Source organism: Saimiri boliviensis, chromosome 10 (assembly GCF_048565385.1).
Source record: "Saimiri boliviensis isolate mSaiBol1 chromosome 10, mSaiBol1.pri, whole genome shotgun sequence".
Classification (NCBI taxonomy): domain Eukaryota; kingdom Metazoa; phylum Chordata; class Mammalia; order Primates; family Cebidae; genus Saimiri; species Saimiri boliviensis.
This window is the reverse complement of record NC_133458.1, coordinates 120,435,593-120,459,926: the sequence shown is the minus strand read 5'-3', so window position 1 is coordinate 120,459,926 and position 24,334 is coordinate 120,435,593. Positions and strand designations below refer to the sequence as shown.

Here is a 24,334-nt window from a genome sequence, read left to right as displayed (position 1 = left end):
GGCATCAGCATGAATTCATGATTTCTAATACAATAGGAATCCTTTTGCCGTGTAAGACAAAGACAGGCTGAAGAGCTATACTGTATTTAAGGAGACTAAAGTAGCATGATGACTAGATACAATATGTGCTCTTGAAGTGGATCTGTACTAAAGAAAAAATATGCTACAAAAGACATTTCTGGGTTATTTGACAAATCTGGAATACAGATGATACATTATAATATTGCATCATTGTTAAATCTCAAATTGCTAACTCTACTGTGATTATTTTGTGGAATCTTCTTGTTTTTAGGAAATATACTTCGAATTATTTAGAAATAATGGGGCATGACATGTGCTATTTACTCTCAAGTGGTTCAGAAAAATATGTATATATTACACATCTATTTGTGTGCCTATATGTTTATGCACACACTACTCACCGTAAATGCACACGATACAGTAAATGGGGCAAAAGGTTAACAATTGTGAATCTGCATAAAGGGTGCACAAGGTTTCTTTAAATTATTCTTGCAACTTTTCCATAGCATGAAATTCTTCCAAATAAAAGAGTTCTAAAAGGTTAGTGTTAGGCATGCACACAAAAAATTAAGGATAATCAAGGTAGACTTTCGAAAGCAGGAGGTATGATAACATCAAATATTTTGAAGGACTGTCATGTGAAAGGAGGATTAAGACTTATAATTTGGTTAATCTTATTTTGTGTCATTCTGCTTTGTGTAATATCATTACAGCATATCCAAGTACTCATGGCTTAAAACAGTAGGTTTTAAGTTTTATGGAGTCTTCAGTATAATTCAGTACAGAGAGGTACAAAATCATGTGATTCTGAGGGTTCACTGGGTAGCATAAACAAGTGAAGGGGACTGGGTGCAGAAAAATGGAAAATGGGGGGAACTTGAGAGCAATGTCTTTTCCAAAGGCTTTCAAATACTAAAGACAAGCCCAAAACACTGTGCAGCAATCCCACGCTGTGTCTAGCCTGTGAGTGGCCAGCCGTGACCCACAATCTTATCTAGTCCTTTTTGTCAGGTAAGGAAACAAGTATCAAACATCATAAAACGCAGTGTGTAAGAGAATGAAAGGTGTATGTGGGTGCATATATATTTTTAAAAAAACACAATTTTTAATGAAAGAAACTAATATCCACACATTTGTACTTATGTACAATTGGGGTAATATATAATTTTAAGCTGTTTACAAATAATATGTAATGCTTCAAATATTACATAAGGTTGATAATACATTTCTAGCAGAAATAAATATATTGCACTTAAAAAGAACTGCATTAGATGTTACTTCATAGTATTAGGCTTATAACTTCTTTTTTCCATAAAACATTTCCCATGCCCTTCCCACCCCACCACCACCCCCCGCACACACATTTCATTACAGTGACTGTTCTCACGCAATTCATAAGCAAATGAACACAGCAAACAACAGAACTGTGATAGTGTCTACTAAAGAGGCTTTATCCAATTTTATACTGTAGGAAATAAAACAACTTCTTTTACGTTCCTGAAAATAAGGGAGGAAAAAAGCCAACTAAACATAATATTTTAATGAACCAGAAGTAAAATACAAGTTGTATTTTTTCGTCCATATGTATTATTTCACAAAAATGATTTTGATTTCTTATTATCAAGATACTTCATTTAAAAAGGAGAGGGTAGTGAAATTATTTGAGAGAAGGACAGAGAAAAAAGGGCTAGAAAATACATATGAATTATTTACCTATCAAATATTTATAAATGAACCTTTCCATATTTAAGCATTCTGAAGAAAGATAAGTCTTGGAATATTATAATTGGCATAGAATATAAGTAGCAATTAAAGGATTTGATGGTTTTCTAAAATTTAAGAAGTTTGTAACTTTATGTGTGTTTGCAAAACAAATCCGTACATTCTAAAATAACATTAAAACTTGTATAAAACCCATCCTCCAGCCAGGTACAGCTCTTTAAAGAAGAAAGCTGAAAATCTTATGTTCTATCCAGTGCATTGTCTAGATCTAAGGTAGAGTACTGCTTTGCTTGTAATTATTATCAGTTTACTACATGTTTAATAATGACAACAGTTTTTCTTACTTAGTCATTGGAAGATTAAGTTGTTTTTCTTGCAATTTGTTACTCTGCACATTACATAACTGGATTTTTTGAACTTTTTAGTTACTGAGTCATGGTGAAGCTTGACTGAGTATTTAATGGGGTGTAAAGTCATTTCACCCTCTTTATTTGAAAGTGATTTTTTCAACATAAGTCGGCCTATATATGCAGGACAGCCTGAAAAGCTATTGTGAAATACAGAAATGGGGTAAATATACTAACATCTCTTTGAAAAAGGCAGCATGGGATGAGGATGCTTTACATCTAAGAATATTTATTCCTTGGCCTTTTAGAGAATTTTCTTTTTCCTTTTTGGTGGGGAGGGAGCAGCTGGAGAAGAAAGTGTGTTGTCCTGGCTGGAGAAGCAAAATAACGGAGACATGGATAAGGAGGGGAGACCTTGGAATGCCCCAGAAGTCAATGTAACTCCTACTATAATATAGCCCTACACAGGGCCTTTACTAGGTGATGACTCACCAGGAAACTTCTTAGTATCTCTTACTCTGTCCCCACCTACTAGGAATGGTAGTAAGCCTTAGGACAAGTTACCATTGTTATTAACTCAAAAGGTCCAGCAATATAATATACGTTCACTAATTTAGACCTTGTTAACTAATAATCTGTGATGTATTAGACAAGCTGGATGTGTTTACCTATATATTGTCAAGGGTATACAGAGGAGACAGGAAGACTGACTAAATTAAAAAAAAATTGAATCGACTCAGAATTATTGATGTTTTAGAAACAAATCCCAATTGCAAAACCTATTAAGTTCTGAATTAATTCCTTGGGATTAGATAAAGCAGATCTGGCAGGACCTCTTTTTAGTAGCACTTCCCATTAGCTAAGCTTTTTGACACCGTAATATACTCGGGGTTGGGGGAGACCCTGACTATATTCTAAATATATTATAATTCATGTTCTTTATTATTCAATTGGCTTTCCCATTAAATATGTAGTTCTTGAAATTACTTTTGCTAGAATGAGCTTTGCAATTTTAAGTACTAAACCCCCAAGGGTTTAATAAGAATCAACCACCAGGATACCTGAGAAAGGCCCAGGTAGGCAAAATTTCTACCCCTTGGTTTCCACGGCTCAAGTGACTCTGATTAGGTTGAGCTCTGTATCACTTGTGCTTCTTTTCTCTGCTTTGAATAATACTTAAAAATATATATCCAATTTAGAATTTTAGGTTTGACTAGTCTTTGTTTTCTCTAAACATTCTTATTTGTAGTCTTGTATTGCTTAATTACAAAATAAAATTATAAAGTCAGGAAACACTACTGTAAATCCATATTTAACAAAAACACACAGATCTCTTTGAGACACAGATGGTAGAAATGTCAAAACAGTATGTGTTAAAACAATCTTTTCATCCTCTTTAAAAAGAAAATTCAGACACAGATTCACCTTAGTGGACCAGTAATTTATCAGGGCTATTGAGTAGTATTATGTAAAATAACATTTTTTCTTATTCCTGCTTTAAGCAGCAGTACTCTATATTCAAAGGAATACTGGCAATGGACCAGCTATTAAATATTAAACCCCTATCCTAGCTCTATTGATAGATTAAACATTACTCATAACTGCTTTTTAAAAGAAATACACATCTGTACTTTGTTTGAAAACAAACTACCTGTGGATACTACAGCCTAACATGCAACAAGTTAAAAATTAGCCCACAGTGTTTGCTGTAGGATTGTGAGATGCTTTGTTAACACAGCCCATGCTTTTCTGTAAGTAAACTGTGGAGTATAGTGGACAGTAGCAAGGGCAAAATACAACAACAGCATCACCTAGACAGGCTGTGCCATGATGCCTTGTTTCATAGGCTGAAAGTGCCCAAGAAAGGCACATGATACGAAAGAGGCTAACATTAAAACCATCAAATAAAATCCCTTGGGAGTCTGATGTGATAAGCATATTGCATTTCCTCCCAAATACACTTCTCCTGTCAATAGAAAGAGTTCCCGTCTCTTTTAACAGATTCAATACTTTTGTATCAAGAAGAGTAGAAGGAATATTACATACAAAAATTAAATTAGAGTTTTGCGGAAATTTGCAGAGAGAACAGGTTACATCCTGTAATTGAAGTGCATTAAATCTAAAGGTGAAAAACTATTAATTTCATTAAATCTCTGTTATTAGGGAAATAAACTGTTGCAAAATGCCAGGTGTGTTACCCTGACTATAAATGCTTACATATATGTTGTTCAAAAACAATATACAGGTCATATAGAACTAAAATATAATTTGTTACTATTATAAACGTTAAAAGAAGCTTAAGAAGATAGCAAAAGCTGAAAATAAAGTGGAAGAATGCTTTAGTTTACTTATAAGAACTACCAACATTTCAGTTATGGAGCCATTATGTAAACAAGTGGTTTAATATTACAGACCTAGCAAAATGGTAATGGAGTCATTGAATGTAACACAGTAAGAAAAATGGCCAAATTAGATGTATGGACACATTTCCACTCAAGAGTATAGGTTAAGTCATGGCCATCCCGGCGTTTAGAATGGTCATTCTTAAATCCCTGTCAATCAGTGGCAGTAACAACAAAGCAGATTTACTGAAAATGAGGATTTGTCCGGATGGATTTCAACATCCAGAAGGTCTCCCAAAACTGAAGAGAAAATCAAAGGACCTCCGGCACCAATGGCAGAGAACTCCTTTTGGAATAGAACAACCATCTTTCTGTTGCAGCTGTAAGTGAAAGCAAGCCTCACATAACAACATGCCCAGGCTTTGGAGTGTTCCTCAGTGAATTAGTCAGTAGCGTTTAGAATGCAGCCCAGAAAAATCAAACTTCAGTTTTACCATGTAACATAGAGAAGCTCTTGCTTCAGAACCGTATATGGAAGATTTTTCCTCCATAACTCTAGCCCTAACCCTAACCCTGGCAAGTATTTGCAATAAAGAGAACGAGGAAGAAAGAAGACTGTGAAAACCGAGCTTGTTGGTTACTGGCCCTTCAATATTACAAATAGAACTTCATGAAGTCATTACCATGTATTCATCCACAAAACAGGATGCATTAGCATTATCTCAGCTCCTTCCCCAGCAGACTAACACAAAAGAAAACTAAACATGCTTATGCTACATCACTACAAATATTTTCTACTGGCTCCAATTTTCTACAGGGATAAATTGACTTCAGTTAGTCATCATGGTCAGTATGCTATATAGTATGGCCTCTTTGAAGAGTCTTTTATCCTGTGAAAAGCAGAATGAAACCTTATACACAATAATTTTATACATTACTGCATCAACACAGCATTTTAACCATGAGGAATACTGCACCTTAAGATTCATCAGCCTTGTATTATTAAACTTTTAAGCTGGCTGAGAACTTTACATGGATTCTCTCCTGAACCCAAGAGCTGTCCCCCAACTACAGACGAATCCTGGTCCATGCTGCATTCCCTCAGTGGTAGGTTTTATTGTGAGTCCAGCTCTCCTCTTTGATAGGTCCCATGTCTCCTGGAAAGCCCCTGCTCCAATACCCCCATCCCACCCACCCAGCCCTGTCCTGTATTTCCATACCCATTTGCGCATTCTGGATCTGGATTCTCCCATTTTTAGAAGAGTCATACAAATGGCGTCATCACAGCAGAGGAATGGCGCAGTCCTTGAATGGCAGCATAGGGCCCCTGCTGAAAATAGTGATGGTATCGAGGCATGTGGAATGAAGGGAATGTGGGGCCACTCCCTTGCATGGAGCTGGCAATGGCCGATGGGGTCAGAGGCATTCCCAGTCGGCTATATGGAGGCAGAGAACCCTGGATGGGGTGAGGAATGGGTGTTGCTATGGATGCTGTGCTGGTGCCAAGAGCAGTCAGGGACTGTGGGTGCTGAAACCCAGGAAAACTGGAAGAAGATGATACCCAGGAACTTAGTGACAAATTATCAGATGTTGTAAAGGCTGACCCTGTAAGGAAAAATACTCATTAGATTGTAGACACTATGTCAATATACAGATCAAGAATTAAATTATCTGTAAAGATCTATTTGTATTGAAGAATATTTAATATATCTGTAATTTAAAAGGACAAACACACATGAGATTTATCAGGAGGCAAATCTACCTAGATAAGAAGATGATATTTACACCCTGCAAGGAAGGAGAATTTACTAAATGGAAAAAGACAACTCATTAGATAGCCTGCACACTCCCATAGAGTGGCCAAAACATTAATACCCTGCCTGCAGGTAATGACCTGATTCTCTTAAACGGAGCTGCAAATACCTTGTATCTGTTCTGACTCTGTAGTGTCATAAGGAAGGCTGAATGTGCTAACTCTCTACCAAGCTGTCTGGTTTCCAAAACTGCTGTGAAATCTAAGAAAGTAAGTTTTCCTACGTTGCAGCATCCAGAAATTTAGAATAGAGTTGACACTGAATTTTCTGACTGTATACAGTTGACCCTTGAACAACAGGGGTTAGAACTGCACAAGTCCACTTACGTGCAGGTATTTTTCAATACATTGAGTGTGCCTGACCCTCTTGCCTCACTTTCACCTCCTCCACCTCTTCAGCCTCCTCAACCTCCGAGACAGCAGGGCCAACCCCTCCTCTTCTTCCTCTACCTACTCAATGTGAAGATGTGGATGATGATCCACTTCCACTTAAGGAAGAGCAAATGTATTTCCTTTCTCATTATTTTCTTAATAACTTTTTCTCTAGCTTGATTTATTATTAGAATACAGAATATAATACATGTAACACACAGAATATGTATGAATTGACCGTTTGTGTTATAAGTAAGGCTTCTGACCAACAGTAGGCTATCAGCAGTTAAGTTTTAGAAGTCAAAAGTTATCGGCACATTTTAGACAACATGGGAGTTGGTGCCTCTAACCACTGTGTTGTTCAAGAGTCAACAGTAATACCAGTGGTTCACTTGGACTGAGTTATAAGAAATGTCCTGTTTTCACAGATTATATACTTTCATATCAAGGACATAAAATAATGACAGAGGGCTCTCTCCCTGTGTGAACTTTCCTGTTCCCAGAATGGAACACCTCTGGGTTCTTTTCTCTGGACTCTCTTCCCAGATGCAGGGGACTGCTCTCTGAGCCTTGGCAACAGAGAAACTTTGCTCAGTTCCTGCTGGCACCACTGGGACCACTGCCTCTATGTAATATCCTTCACTAGGACAATCCTCTTTTAAAAGTATTTTCTAATTTGGTTTTTGATTCTAACAAATTATTCCTGACACAGATGGGAGATATATTCCCTGATTTTCAGATTATAAAACTGAGATTAAGAAGGACTTGAGGACTGCTCCCAACGTGCAATAGCTCTCATGTACTAAATCATGAACAAGTAACTCCTGATCCCTGACTCAAAGGCTCAATATTCTTTCACTAAAAAAACCAAACCATAGGAAGCCTGCAGGCAGCATCATAGCCTATGCCTCAAAGGCAAAATAACGAAATGTGTGAGGATCAGTGTCAGGGGCTTCCTTTCCCAGGGAGGCTCCTGAAATCCTTTTCGAGCATCATGTACACTGAGGACTGGCCGTCTCATCAATGACCTGCCCCCATTCTCCTTTAAGTTTTCTGGCTCCTAGCAATTCCATGGCCTTGGAAGCTGACTTACCTCGATTTGGGGTTGTCTGACTCTCATCCCCCAAGACATCCTCTTCCCCTCCATAGGTACGGATGGGTGAGCGCGCATAGGAATGCTTTTGAATCAGGCTCTCCACACTTTCCCTAGGTTAGAATGACATATAGGTTAACTAAAATGTAAAGGACTCAGAGACAGAGAGAGGTCTTAGAGGTAACTCACTAATCAGCAAAGCCATTTTTGCAGCCAAAATGCAGCCACTGCATGGAAAAATGAAATTCAAAACATGTACATTTATTCTGCAGTACAGTGACTCCTGAGATACATGACCTCAGGTGCATGACTGCAAGCAAACATGACTGACTAGGATAAGGACAACCCCCTGAAATCCTATAAAATGAAGGACAAAGGGGTGAACAAAGAACTGTGAAACCTGACCATAGGAATATGGAATTCTATGATGTGAGAAATAATGAGTGAATGAATTTACTACAAGGAGGTGCAATGACTCTTCTTTTTTTTTTTTTTTTTTTTTTTTTTGAGACAGAGTCTCGATCTGTTGCCAGGCACCAGGCTGGAGTGCTGTGGCATGATCTCGACTCACTGCAACCTCCGCCTCCCAGGTTCAAGAAATTCTCCTGCTTCAGCCTCCCGAGTAGCTGGGACTACACGCACAGGCCACCATGCCCAGCTAATTTTTATATTTTTTATTAGAGATGGGGTTTCACCATGTTGGCCAGGATGGTCTCGATCTCTTGACCTCAAGATCCACCTGCCTCGGCCTCCCAAAGTGCTGGGATTACAGGCTTGAGCCACAGCGCCCGGCCGACTCTTCTTACTGATTTTGACAGCTAACGAATACAAAACAGATGCTCAGCTGATACAAATTCCACTGATCCAACAACCAAGGAAATGTTGGCAAAACTTCAAATTATCATTCGTCATCAAAAGACTAATATTCACCAAGAAATCAAACAAATTCCTAGATTATAGTACAATATGGATAGTGCAGATAATGAACACTAAGATCCTTCTTCTTGTAAGACTGAAAATTACAAAAACCCATGAAGAAAACACAAATGGTCAACAAGGAGTTTCGGTCCCCAGGTAAATTGGTACATTGTCTTGTAGATGGTCTTCCTCCTGCAACATAGTCTATAAATCAAAGAGTGAGGTTAACTTTAAAAAATAAAAAATTATTTTGACATTGGACAATTTGACCTTCTGCTTTTAAAAAAAGAAAGCCAGTGAAATTTTAGCCAGTTTCTTTGTCAAAAGTGCATACTAATAGAAGATTAGTCTGCGTGGCACACATTTCTGGAATAGCTGTGGTCCGAAGACCAATGCCAAACTGACCACCAAAGGACAAAAGACGACCTATAAAGTAAGTGTTGAATGAGGAAGAACAAAACACCACATTTCATATTGAGGGAATAAGGAAAGCAAATAAAATGTCATAATAACTTTTCAAAATGTTATCACTTGTCAATATTTCACATAAATATGCAAATGTTACCTGTGAAAAGTTACTACCTAATTCATAGCAAGTTTGGTGTTGTACAAAGCTTGTATACCCACATAGATGAAGGTATTTTACCATACTGTATAGTATGACTATGAAGACTTAAGGATATACCTAAAAGAAAAATTAATTCTGCAACTATTTAAGTTACACTTTTATTCTCAAATGGTTTTAAAGTAAGAATAAAGCACCACCTCATATGGTCAAAATAATTAAGATCCAGATTCACTGCAGTAACACATAGCTATCAAAAAGAACGAGGTCATTCCATATGAATAGATAGGCAATAATTTTCAAGACACAGTAAGTGAAGGAGGTTAAAATACAGAATGATGTGTAAAGTATGCTACCATTTGTGAAATTAGAACAAGGGATATATGTATTCATATATGTCTGTATGTGCATAGGATTTCCAGAATGTTCCAGTTTCCAGAATAAGAAGCTGCCTAGAAGAGGTTGCCTCTGCAGGGTGAAGCCAGGGACCTGAAGGACTGGAGTGGTGATTCTCAAATTTGTCTATATGTGTGAATCACCTAGGGATTTTGAAAAAAAAATAATAATAACAAAACCATATTGAGACATGAGTAAAATACAAAATGTGTCACATATTTAAAGTGTACAGGCTGGGTGCAGTGGCTCACACCTGTAATCCTAGCACTTTGGGAGGCCCAGGTAGGTGGATCACCCAAGCTCAGGAGTTTGAGACCAGCCTGGCCAATATGGCAAAACCCCATCTCTATTAAAAATACAAAAATCAGCCAGGCATGGTGGCAGGTGCCTATAATCCCACCTACTCAGGAGGTTGAGGCAAGAGAACTGATAGAACCTGAGGGTGGAGGTTGCAGTGAGCCAAGATTGTGCCACTTCATTCCAGCCTGGACAAAAGAGAGAAACTCCCATCTCAAAAAATAATAATAATAAAGTGTACAGTTTGATCAGATTGGGCATATGTACGCGCTAGTGACACCATTGCCGCAAGCAAAATAACAAAAATATCCTGCAGCTCCTCTGTTCTCTGGTCCCCATTCCAACAAACCTTTCCAAGGAAACCACTAATATCATTTTGTGTTCTTGCAGATTAGATGGAATCTTATCTACTGTGTTCTTTTTTATCTGGTTTCTTTCACTCAGCGTATTTTAAGATTTATCACATTGAGGCATACATTAATATTTCTTGTTCTGAGTAGCATTCTGTTGCACGGATATATTGTGGTTTATGCACTTATTGATGGATATTTGGCTTGTTTCTAGTTTTTGAATGTCGCAAATGAAGCTACTACATACTTTTTTTAAAAAAAATGGACATATACTTTTATTTATCTCAGAAAGACACCTAAGGATGAAATGACTAAATTGCATGGTGAGGTCTATGTGCAATTTTTAAGGAAACTGCCAAACTATTTGTCAAAATGGTCATCCAATTTATCATTCCCACCATCAGTGTATGAGAATTTCAGGTCTTCTATATTCTCACTAACACCTGATATTGTCAACCTTTAATTTTAGCTATTTTAATACACGTGCTTCTATTCCATCATACTTTTAAATGTGTTCCCCAAATGACTCTAATGTTGAACACCTTTTTCTGTATGTATTTGATTCTGTATTTCTAGCTGTTAATATTCTGTTCATTTAAAAAATTAGGTCATTTGTTTTCTGAGTTTTGAGATTTCTTTTAATATTCTGGGCATTCGTGTTTATAGAATATATGATTTACAAATATTTTCTTCCAGGCTGTGGCTTGTCTTTTCTCTTTCCTTTCTTTTTAAAAGCAGAGTTTTTAACTTTGACAAAGGACAATTTATCCATTTGTAATTCTATGGATCATGTTTTTGGTGCCATATTTAAAAATCGTTGCCTAACCCAAGACCGCAAAAGTTTTCTCCTAATTTTTTTCTGAAAGTGTTATAGTGTGAGGTTTCATGTTTGTATCTATGATTCAGATTGAGTTAATTTTATATATGGATGATTTATGAATTGATGTTCACTTTGTGTCTATGGATATCCCATTATTTCAACATAGTTGTTGAGAAGACTGTTCTTTCTCCATCATGTACATGTGGGTCTATTCCTGGACTCTCTATTCTGTAAATGTGTTTGTGGAACTTGACACCAAAACTATACTGTCTTGATTACTGCAGCTGAATAAAAGTATAAGTACTTTTGACATTAGATAGTGTTAGTACTCTTTTTTTTCCCCCAAAGTTGTTTTGGCTATTCTAGTTCTTCACATTTTCATATAAAATTTAATATTATTTTGTCAATCTCTACAAAAAGGACTACTGTGATTTTTATCAGGATTATTTTAGATCTACATTCAATTTGTACATAACTGATACCTTAACAATATTGCATCCTTCAAATCATGAACCAGCATATCCTTCCATTTTATTAGGTCTTCTTTAATTTCTCTCAGCAATGTTTTTGTAGTTTTAATTATATATGCCTTGCATATCCTTTGTCAGATTTATCCCTAAATACTTTGTATTATAGTAAATATTGATTTTTAGGTTCAATTTCTGATATTCATTTATACTAGACAGAAATACAATTTACTTTTTATATTAATCTTGTATTCTGTGAGTTTGCCAAATACTTATTTGTTCTAGTGGGTTTTAGAGATTTGGATTTTCTGTATAGATAATCACGATGTCTGTAAACAAAGATAGTTTTACTTCTTTCTTTCCAATCACAATGACTTTATTTCGTTTTACTGACTTACTGCAATGGCTAAAACTACCTGTACAATGTTTAATTAGCAGTGATAAGAGTGGACATTTATAACTTGCTCTTTATCTTACAGAAAGCATTCAATTTTTCACCATTAGTTATAATATTCATTCTAAGCTTTTTGTACATACAATTTATCAAACTGAAGGGTCCCTTCTATTCCTAGTTTGCTGAGAGTTTTCAAGAATAAATGTTGAATTTTGTTAAATGCTTTTTCTGTGTTTGTCGAGATAATCATATAGTTTTTAGTTTGTCAGTATGATCATTATATTGATTGAATTTCAAATGTTAAATTAACCTTGCATTCCTGAACTAAGCTCTAGTTATTTATGACGTATTATCCTTTTTTTCAATTCAGTTTCCTAAAATTTTGTTTAGAACTTTTCCATGTATATTCATGAAGAATGTTGGCCTTTCTCTAGTTTTAGTATAAGGCTAGTCTCATAGAATTAGTTAAAACTCTTCCCTCCTCTTCAATTTTCTAGAACAGTTTGGGTAGAATTGTCATTTCTGTCTTAAATGTTTGGTATCATTCACCAGGGAAACCATCTGGACCTAGAGTTTTCTTTGCAAAAGGTTTTTAACTACAAATTCAAAAACTATCAGAGTTATCTATTTTCTCTTGAATGAGCTTTGGTAGATTCTGTCTACAAGAAATTTGTCCATTTTGTTTAAATTGTTAACATTTTAGGTGTAAGTGTTCATAATATTCCTTTATTATTCTTTCTTTTAATACCAGTAGAATCTGTAGGGATATTGCTCCTTTCATTCTTGATTATGGTAGTTTCTGTTTTCTTCCCTTTTTTTTCTTGATCAGTTTGGCCAGCAAACAGTCAATTTTATTAATTTCTGCTTTTTGTTTTATTAATTTTCTCTACTGCTTCCCAGTTTTCTTCCTTTTCTTTTTTTTTTTCAATTTACGTATTATACTTTAAGTTCTGGGGTACATGTGCAGATGGTGCAGGTTTGTTACGTAGGTATACATGTGCCATGTGGTGGTTTGCTGCACCCTGTCTTCAGTTCCTACTCTGATATCTATTTTTTTTCCTTCTACTTGCTTTTGGTCTCATTCACTCTTCTTGTCCTAGTTTCTTAAAATGGAAGATGAGGTTATTGATTTGAGGCCTTTTATTTCTAAAGTAGAGATATAGCACTATAAATTTCCTGGCAGTAATGTTTTAGCAGCATCCTGCAAGTTTTTATATGCTGTATTTTCATTTTTATTCAGTTCAGAATATTTTCTAATTTCCCTCTTGATATCTTCCTTCCCCCAAGTGTTGTTTAGAGATGTGTTATTTGACTTTCAAATATTAGAGGACTTTTCAGGTATTTTCCTGTTATTTTCTCTAATATAATTCCACTTGAATGCCTTTAAATTTATTGAGATTTATTTTGTGTACAGTGTATGATTTCATAAATGTTCTGTGTATACTTGCAAAAAAGTCATATTCTGCTGTTAGATAATGTTTTCTAAACATCAACCGGTCAAGTTACTTGACACTGTCATTCAAATCTTCTGTGTCTTCACTCATTTTCTGTCTACTTGCTCTATCAGTTATTAAGGGAGGGATATTAAAATTTCCAACCATGATTGTATATTTTTCTATTTTTTCTTATACTTCTGTCAGACATGAAACTCTATTATTAGGTATATAAAGATGTAGGACTATATATGACCTTGAAGAATGGAATCCTTTAGTAGTATGAAATTATCTTCTTTATCCCTAGTAAGAGTCTTTGCTCTGAATTCTACTTTGATATTAATACAACTCCAGTTTTTCAAAAATATTGTTAACATGCTACTTTTTTTAATTGCTTTACTTTCAACTTAAGTCTTTACATAGAAAGCACATTTCTTGTACGTAGCATATAATTAGGTCTTTTTAATTCAAACTGACAATCTCTGCCTTTTAATTGAGGTATTTAGTGTATTTATATTTAATGTGATTATTGATACAGTTAAGCTCAAGTCTGGCTATTTGTTTTCTATTTATCCCATCTGTTCTTTGTTATCTCTTTCCTCTTTTTATTGCCTTCTTTGGGGTTTTCTTTAAATGACTTCATTTCAAATCCTTTGTTGGTTCATTAGCTATAACTTTCTTTTGTTATTTTAGTAAAGGACTTAGAATTTATAGTAAATATCTTTAAGTTGCCACAATCTACCTTCAAGTGATATTAAATCTTTCAAGTTAGTATAAGACCCTCACAATAATATATTTTTTCTCTTCCACTATGATGCCATTTTTGTCAAACATTTTATTTTTATATAAATTCCACTTTAATTGTTATATTTGTTTAAAAAGTTAACTATCTTATTTGTTTAAAAGGTTAACTATCTTTTTAAAATATTTAAATAATAAGAAAAAATTTAATCTGCTTATCCATGTAGTTCTCATTCCTGTGCTCTTCATGCCTTTGTTTAGATCCAGATTGACATCTGGTATAATTTTCTTTCTGATTAAAAAACTTCCTTTAACATATCTTGTATGGCAGTTTGCTGGTGGTGAATTCTTCGCCTTTTTTATGTCTGAAAAAAATCTTTATTTTGCTTTTGCTTTTTTTAAAAGATATTTTTTCTGGGTAAAGAATTCTAGATTAACAGACTTGATTTTTCTTTCAGTACAGATGGTCCCCAACTTGCAATGGTTCAATTTACCATTTTTCAGCTTTACAATGGTACAAAAGCAGTAAGCATTCAGTACAGTCCTCAGCTTGGATGGTGTTATATCTGGACTTAGACACTTTTGACTTATGTTTTCAATTTATGATGGGTTTATCAAGGCATAACCCCATTGCTAGTCAAACAGCACCCGTACGTTAAGGATGTTGCTTTGCTGTCTCCTCATTTACTTTGTTTCTGATGAGAAATTTGTTCTCATCTTTATCTTTCTTCCTCTTATGTAATATATCTATCATTCTCTGGCTGATTTCATATTTTCTTTATATTACTAGTTTTATGCAATTTGACTATGACATAATTTGGCACTATTTCTTCATGCTTTTTGAGCTTGGGTTTATTGAGCTTCTTTGAATTGTGTTTACAATTGTCATTAAATTTGAAAAATTTTTGGATATTATTTATGTGGGTATATTTTTTGTCCTGCCTTCCAACTAACCACCTTTCAGGGTTTCCAATTATACAGATATTAGGCCACTTGAAATTTTCCCACAACTCATGCTCTCAACTTTTTTTTTTTTTTTTTGAGATGGAGTTTTGCTCTTGTTGCCCAGGCTGGAGTGCAATGGCACAATCTCGGCTCACCGCAACCTCTGCCTCCTGGGTTCAGGCAATTCTCCTGCCTCAGCCTCCTGAGTAGCTGGGATTACAGGCACATGCCACCATGCCCAGCTAATTTTTTGTATTTTTGGTAGAGACAGGGTTTCAACATGTTGACCAGGATGGTCTCAATCTCTTGACCTTGTGATCCACCCGCCTCAGCCTCCCAAAGTGCTGGGATTACAGGCATGAGCCACCGCGCCTGGCCGATGCTCTCAATTTTTAAAAATTTATCTTTGTTCCTTGAGTTTCATTTTGAATAGTTTCTATTACTATATCTTTAAGTTCACTAATCTTTTCGTCTGCAGTGTCTAATCTGCCACTAATCCCATCAAGTATATTTTTCATTTTACAGATTGTAGTTTTCATCATTAGAATTATGATTTGGATTTTTTGGTAAATCTTCTACATCTCTCCTTAATTTTTGGAATGTATGGAATACAATGATAATAAGTGTCTAAATGTCTTTGTTATTAATTGGAATATCTATGTGAGTTCTGAGTTAGTTTCAATTGATTATCTCTTCATTATGGGTCATATTTTTCTGCATCTTTGCAGTCTGGGTAACCTTTAGTTAGATGTCATGCATTGTGAATTTTGTCAGATGCTAAATATTTTTGTATTCTATCTATTGGGACATAAATATAAGACATGTCTTCAGCTTTCTTTTGGGATATAATTAAGTTACCTGGAAATAATCGGATGCTTTGGGAGTTTACTTTCAAGATATTTTAAGTAGGACTGGAACACTATTTAGTTGAGGGCTAATTTTTATTCACTACTGAAGCAAAACCCTTCTGAATATTCTACCAAATGCCCTCTAAATCAGAAGGTTTTCCAGTCCAGCTGATTAGAACAGGTATTACCCCTGGGTGAACACAAAGTATTGTTCGTTTCCCCCTAATCTTTTCACCTGCTCTTCCCTGCAGCCTCTGGTAGTTTTATAGCATGCATTCCTTTAGCAAATCTCGGCTGAACATTCAAAAGGGATCCTCCATAAATCTTTGGAGTTCTTTAGGGATCCTCTGTAGATCTTTGAGTGCTTTTTTTCCATGCAGCTTTCGCCTCTCCTATTGTCTGTCCTATGTATTCTCACCTACCGTTTTGGTCTCTGCAAACTCAACTCTGACCTCTCAACTCCGTGAGTCTGGTGGGCTCTGCCTGTATTCTCCCTTCCTGCAATGCCCTATACTTTCTCCCGAAATAAGCTGCATCATCACTCACCTTGTTTGTTTCCCATTCCACAGAGATAATATTGTCTTTTGTTGCCTGATATCCAGTGTCATAAAAAACACTGTTTTGCATATTTTGTATGTTTCTTAGTTGTTTCAGGCAACAGGGTATAGTTGGCCCCTGTGGCTTTACCTTTACTCAAAACAATGTCTCTCCAGGGGATCTTCTACAAATTCCAAAGCAAAAGCCAACACCACACTCCCATACCAATTAAATCACAATCTTTGGGAGTGGGACACAGCCTTCAGTAATTGTTAACACTCCTCCAGGTCATTCCAATGAGCAGGCAAGTTTAGAAATGTGAATGTGCGGATAGGTGTGTGGATGGATGCTTTTCACCGTATAATCTTGTATAACTTGAATTTTTGATGTATTGTTTATTTAAAATTAATTTCACATTACAAAATGGGACTATGATAACCTACCAATGAACAAAAACAAAAGAACCTCTGGTCTAACATTGGTACTTTGGGAATCCATTGTAATGAGTTGGTTAAAAATTATAATTATGTTGATTTTTATATTAACGTAATTTATGTAAGGTAAGCAGTGCAATATATTGGAAATATCATGGGCTTTAATGTCATTCATCAAATGCATGAATGGATGAGTAGATGGACCATCTACAAACATTTTCACATTCTGGCTTTGTTACTTTCTTAACCTCTCTTCCTCTGTAAATTGGGGAGCATAACTTCTGCCTCACAGGGCCACTCATTCACCGAAAAAAATTTCTTGAGTCACTAGTATGAACAAGGAATTGTAGAGAGAGCCAAAAAAAAAAAAAAAAAAAAAAATCCCTGTCTAATAAGTGAGGTGAGTAAAGGGAAGACTGGGAGTCAGTGTGAAAAGTGGGGAAGAGAACAAAAAAAACGTAGTATATTAGATGTTGATAATAGTGCTATGGAAAATAAAACAGAGAATAACAATAAGAAGTATTACTATAAGGATCAAATGAGAAAATGCATTTGAATTACCTAAAATACTATCTGGCACATAGAAGATAGTAAATATAAGTGCCTTTAAAAGTATATATGTAACAGGTAAAAATATTTTATCCTTTTAGATTTTTTTCCAATTTATCCTACCTATCTGTATAATCCTAATTCAGAATAATGTGGTCCAAACAAGAGGATTTTTCTCAGTGATTCAATGTTAAAGTCAGTGGAGAAATTGACTAGAATATTATTTGCAGTTCTATTATAAAATAATATCTGACCAAAGAGAAATGTTAAGCTTTAGTGAGTCCATCATCACTTGTTTAAAAGTGTAACCTATTTTTAAGATTCCCTTCAACAGATGTATTGAATCCCTTGAGTTAGGCTTCTTGAAATGAAAACATTTTATCATTCACTGAGATGTACTGGCGCAAAGCAAAATTTAATGGGAAGGAAAATTTGGCATAACACGGATGCTAATTAATTTACTAGCTCCCATACATTTTAATCTTTATATACAAACGTGTTGAACCCCAGCAGCCTAAACAGCTGATGTTATTTACTCAAAGACTTAATTCACTACAATATTAGAGAGCGATTGTCCTTTGAGGTCATTAAGAAGAAAGTCAAGTGAGCTGAGCAATCCCTAATAAAACAACTATAACATACATTCAAGCTGATATCCTTTAAGTCGGAATCGTAAGTCATATTAACAATATTTTAAGTGAACACAGGAAAGAATTAGGTGGTTATTTTCACATGTAAAGGAACTTGTTTCAATATCTTGGAAAATATTTTTTGTACAGTTGTAAAGGATTTGCTCTCCCTAGGCCAAATTCTGGGTGGTGTTTTTCTAAGGTGTATTCCTATTCCGATAAGTTGCAAGTAACTGCTAAATTCATGCACCTACTTTTTTAAAAAAAAGAGTGTAATAGTTACATTTCTAAAAAGCATACTTAATGAGATCATTTAAATATATTTCACATACACACACAAGAAAAAGAATTTTCCGAATAACACAATGAAACACTGTGAAACATTTTGCTCTTCTATAAGAATATTATATTCATTTTGCCCTTGCTAGATCACCGGTATCATTACTTATGCTAGTCTCTAGGAGGGAAAAAGAGGGATTTTATTGAAGTGATTTACTTGTGTCAGGCCTGGAAGTGAACTGAAAGCAATGGCAGTTCTTATATAAAGGATGGCATAATTGAATTATTGCCTTTTAAGTGATTGAAAACAGTGGTGCATATCAGGGCCATCTCTTCGAAGATGTTACAAAGAGTAGTCAGGCCATGTTGTTTACTTTATGTCTAATCCCTGCATCCAGCAGAACGAAAAGTGCAAAGAATTTGTTTAGCCTGGAAGCCCACCGCGAGAATTCCTCAAATGCTGTACCCTGAAAAATGAGGATGACTCACCAAACCGGTCAAGTGATTTAGGTTTTGTCACATCCGAATGCAAGAGACTGTAGTTTTAGTAGACTTAACTTTTGGATTTAATAGGTAGAGAAAATGGGTACTGTTATTGAAGGTCAGTCTTTCTAACATCTAATGCTAAATATCTTTTCTAGGCAAAAAAAAAAAAAAGAAAAGAAAAAAGTGCATCATTACCTTACTTGATCTTTAAAACACCTCTTCTGACTACTTTGTAACCATCAATTTCAGAAATAGTACACGTCAGAGACACAATCATGGCCAGAAAATGGGCAAAAAAAAGAGGATAACTACAATGATTATAGTGCTTTGCCAAAACATTCAGAACCATTTGAAGTCATTTGGACTATATTCAAGCTCTAGACAAGCAAAACCAGCACTCTACCAGTACTGAAACTGGTTGCCCTTCTTCTATCTTTGAAACTAAAGTGCAAATTTCTCTATGCTTAAAAAGCAAAACTTGCCCTTCCGCTCACATTCTCCTTTGCAACACCACTGTTCCTAATACAGTCCTTTTTTTTACTACAATTACTAGATTGACGGCAATTACATGTTTTCAGGTCTGTCTCCACTACCATGTGGCTGGCCCCTGAATGAAAATATTAATAAATGCTTTCCTTATCGAGGAAAGGGTTCTCAGACTTTAGTGTGCACCAGAAGCACCTGGAGGGCTCATCAAAGCACATATTGTCAAGCACCATCCTAGAGTTTCTGACTCAGTAGGTCTGAGATGTGGCCTGAGAAGGTGCTGTCCAATATATTCCGGGTTCCGCTGATGCTGCTGGCCTGGAGGCCACACCTGAGAATCACTACCCTAGTGAAGTGGTTAGGGACATGTTTGCTGGAGCAGGTCAGAATATCTTGAATCCTAGCTCAGCCACAGCTGTGTGCTCAGGGCAAATTACTTCACCTTTTCATATCTCCCTTTTCTCATCTGTAAAATAAGGTTGATCAAGCTCTTAGGGTTATTAACATCAAGTGAATTAATATGCAGAGAGTTTCACTGGTACCTGACACATAAGTGCTCAATAAATGTTTATAGATAACAAAATTAAATTATCTTGTTATTATTGAGCATCAAGATCATGTGTTCCAGAAGCTGCTTACATGATTACAATCATTTTAGATGACTTGAGACTACCAATCTCTACAACTTGCTACGCATTGTTTAAACCTTCCTACCTTATACATGTCAGAGGTGAAATTAATATTAAATGTTATTTCAACTTATATTCTCATTTTCTCTCCTAAATATAGACCTGGTAAAACTGTGTTCAAGGAGGAAATGTCAAATCCATTAAAATCAAATATAATTTATAGGAAACAAAATATGTAAAGTTATTCTTGCTTATTAATTTATTCATTTTTACATCATATCTTACTGAGTCTTTATAAACAACTTCTTGTGACAACATTTTTCTAAATATTGATGCAGATATATTATAAATTGCTGGAAGACAATATATCAATATTTGTAACGCACAAAATACTTAATAAATGAAAACTTTAGATAATACAATTTGAGAGGTATTATAAATCATTAATTTTGAGAACTGAAATATATAACCCATTTTGGAAAAACAAAATGACTCTAACTTAATCTTTTAAAAAGCTTTTAGGCTTTAGTTTTTTTAATTATTTGACTTAATCCTATTGATTTTTCTTTTCAGTAGTAATACACATTTCTGGTTTTGTATTATCATTAGAAACTTAAATAAGTAAACTGTACCACTGAAAAAAACCCAAAACTATTATGCTTAGTTTTCTAAGTTGTATAGCTGTGACAACTAAGCAAAAAGTCTGACAAAGTACAGATTACTCAGCCTAGAACTAAACTTCAGTACACTGTGAGGCAGGCAACAAACATTCTTAATAGACAAATAGAAAGAAAGACACAAACAAGAAAAAAAGGAGGATAATTTATAACTGTAAGTCAGTTGTGAATAACTCCTCTATCAGACTGACTGGTCTGGCACTTCTAGTTCATACAGTTTTGTAAAATAAATGCTCCCTCTAAAAAGCTGTGGATAAAGGAGAGGCATTTTAAGTGTCAAATCACATCTTGCTAACTAAAAGAATTTTTTTGGTGACTCCTTCTATAATTTGGAAAAAAATTAGTTCTGTTAAACACCATTCCTTCTTTCTTGCTGTTGTTATGAACAGATTTTGATCTTATTAATTTAATATACTTTATTTAAAAGCAGTCTTTAATGTGGCTACCAAACAAACCTGCTTTCACTTTATGCATGTAGACTTTTACACTAAGTCTATTTTTGCTAACGATTTAAAGAAAATTATACCTTCAGTTTCTTTATATCTTGGCTTTGGTATCTTCTATAAAGTAAGGAACTTCTATAAAGTAAGGAGGTGGTAGAATAAATTAGATGATCTTGAAGGTTTATTATGGTTTTAATGATTTATAAATCCATTAACAAAAGTAAAAAATGTAAGGCAACTGTTTTGAAAAATCCCAGCACTAGTGGCAAAAAGCCCTGAGTTCTAACCCCATGTCTTCTACTATTCGTGTGGCCCTGGGCAAGTCACCCGAGCTCCTGGGGCCATAACTGCTGCATTGTTATGACAGGGATAAATTAGGTAACTCCTAAATTTCATTCTAACTTCAAAATAAATAATGCCTAGAAAGCTAACTAATTGTATTCTGGAAGTTTAAAATCAAAATGCCAGGGTACACTTTAGTGTGTAATTTAAAAATATGTTCTTACTATTTAATTTATATTTGAGAGATAATAAAATGCATACTAATAATTAAAAATAAAATTTTCCATTTTTATAGGATTGTAATATTATAATGTTGCTCTATATTCCAGAAATAAAATTCAGATTTACACTCCTTGATTTCTGTCTCTTTGTTCTGACATCTATTATAGTCTGAACATTTATGTCCCCTAAAGATTCACATGTTGAAGCCTAATCACCAATGTGACAATATGAAGAGGTCACGCCTTTGGGAGGCGAATAGGAGGAGAGGGTGGAGCCCTCATGATTGAGACTGTGCCCTTATGAATGAGGCCTGAGGAAGTTTACTTGCCGCTTGCACCAAGAAGGCATCATTTATAAAGTAGAGAACAAGTCCTCAGTAGACACTAAACCTGCCAGTGAGTTGCTCTTGGACTCTCTAGCCTTCAGAACTGTAAGAAATAGTCATTGTTTATAAGCTACCCTGCTTATGGTCTTTTGTTATAACAGCCCAGATGAACTAAGATACATCTAAGCACCACTGTATTCACGGATCCTATGCCCCCAAGCAGAGGTGACGCAGCTCTCCTCTGCCCTCCCCTATCTCAGAAGCCTAGTGTGCTCTGTGACTCTCCTTTCGGAAAGTGGTTCCCAAGGGAACCTCTGTGGGTCCGTGGGAGCACAGGAGAGCACACATTTTTTGTAAAGGGTCACATAGTAAATATATTAAGTTTTACAGATCATATGGTCTCTGTCACATATACCCAACAATGTCATTGTAACACAAAAGCAGCACGTATCATACTTAAACCAATCCCCAAAAATGACTGTGTTCCAATAAAAAACTTTATTGGTAGACAATCAAATTTACTTTCATATTATTTTCACATATCAGGAAATATTACTTTAAAATTGTTCCAACCGCTTAAAGACGTAAAACCATTCTCAGCTTTGGGGTGTACCCAGCAGGTGCCAGGCTGCAGTTTGCCAAACCCTGCTCTAGGCTGTTTACCTGATTAGATGTGTGCCCCACTGACCCTGCTCTGCTCCTAAAGAAACATGCTTCGAAAACTCTACAACCCAGCCTAGAGCTGTGTTAGAATCAAATACCATTTTCTCTAGCACCATAAATTATTATGGAACACCCAGAAATTATTTACAAGCCGTGAACTTCTTTAGCAACTCTGACAAAATGTTTACTTCTTCATTACCTTAATGTGGATAAAACTTCCACAAATTCCCAGAATATTAGATTTGCAACTTGCTTTCCTAAAATCTCCTTCCTCACCTAAACTAATAGGGTACACTTCAGCTCTGAGCAAAAGGGGCCAAATTCCACTGGGCTTATGTTCAGACTGTGTTTGAAAGTTTTATTCTTGGGAGGCCGAGGTGGGTGGATCACCTGAGGTCAGGAGTTCACGACCAGCCTGGCCATCATGGTGAAACCCCATCAAGAAAGAAAGAAGGAAAGAAGAAAGAAAGAAAGAAAGAAAGAAAGAAAGAAAGAGAGAGAGAGAGAGCGAGAGAGAGAGAAAGAAAGAAAGAAAGAAAGAAAGTCTTATTCAATGCAAGTGGTTTTTTTTTTTTGTTTTTTTTTTGTTTTTGTTTTTTTTTTTTGAGACGGAGTTTCGCTCTTGTTACCCAGGCTGGAGTGCAATGGCGCGATCTCGGCTCACTGCAACCTCCGCCTCCTGGGCTCAGGCAATTCTCCTGTCTCGGCCTCCTGAGTAGCTGGGATTACAGGCACGCGCCACCATGCCCAGTTAATTTTTTGTATTTTTAGTAGAGACGGGGTTTCACTATGTTGACCAGGATGGTCTCGATCTCTTGACTTCGTGATCCACCCGCCTCGGCCTCCCAAAGTGCTGGGATTACAGGCTTGAGCCACCGCGCCCGGCCTCAATGCAAGTGGTTTTAAAATCACTTTTATAGAGACTCTTAGTATGAATTTTGGACCAATAGGGTGATATAAGCCTTTCTATTTAATTCCCTGCCCTACTAACATGAACAAGAAAACACAAGAAACTCAGGAAATGAGGGAGGGTGCCAACTACCTATTTAGATATTTCAGCCACAGACAGGTAAGGAGTAAGGGCAGCACCAGCCAGCATGCCATCCATCAGCACACAAGGAAGAAAGATACCCAGGGTGGAAATAAACAAGGCTTCTGTTGGCACTTCATTAAAACCCCAACTTGGAGCAAATGGGGCTAAAGATGAAAACAGATCTTTGAGCAGATTTTTGGGGAACAGGCTGCCACACAGCCAGAGTGTAGGAGGAAGAAATCCCACGCCAACCTTCCCAGCCAGCAAACAGTGTATTTGGCATACTGAACAGTGTGGGCCATCATCACAGCCAGCTTCGGAGGAGGGCTTGAGGCTGCTGTGCTGGGTGTGGGAACCAGAACGGCCTCAGCTGGTTTCTGGCTGCCAAGGCAGAGAGAGTAGTCACATTAATGCCAAGTCAAGACTCCTTTTTCAGAAACTGCTTCCTTATCTATCTGTGACAACTCTCTAACTTAAACAGAATTTCCACATTGGCAAAATGATAATAAATATATTGCCCCCTTTTCAGTCCATACCTGGAAGCTCTAACAAAGCCTCGGGCTTTTATTCAGAATCAATTTCAGCTCCTAATATTAAACAGACGTTCTATTCTACAGATGAGCTAGAGAAAAATGATTTGACATTACAGAATGTTCTACAGTTCAAAAGAAGAAAAGTCATTTAACAGAGCAGAACAAATGACTTCTTTTGAAGCAGATATATTGCAAGAAACAGGACACATTTTAAAATCTTTAATTTGTGCTTTTAAAATTTTA

General features: G+C 35.9%; 1 protein-coding gene across 2 annotated transcripts in view; it reads right to left on the bottom strand.

The window, feature by feature from the left end:
• Nucleotides 1-5,634: 5,634 nt before the first annotated feature.
• Nucleotides 5,635-24,334, bottom strand: part of TBX20 (T-box transcription factor 20) — a 51,580-nt gene continuing 32,880 nt past the window's right edge. The window contains exons 7-8 of one of the 2 annotated variants that reach the window (XM_003930735.4): nucleotides 7,711-7,823; nucleotides 5,635-6,037 (exon numbers count right to left, since the gene is read on the bottom strand). In XM_003930735.4, the coding sequence (XP_003930784.2) occupies nucleotides 5,697-6,037; nucleotides 7,711-7,823 (454 nt within the window). In that variant the 3' untranslated portion in view covers nucleotides 5,635-5,696. The other variant, XM_074379830.1, reaches the window with a different exon arrangement.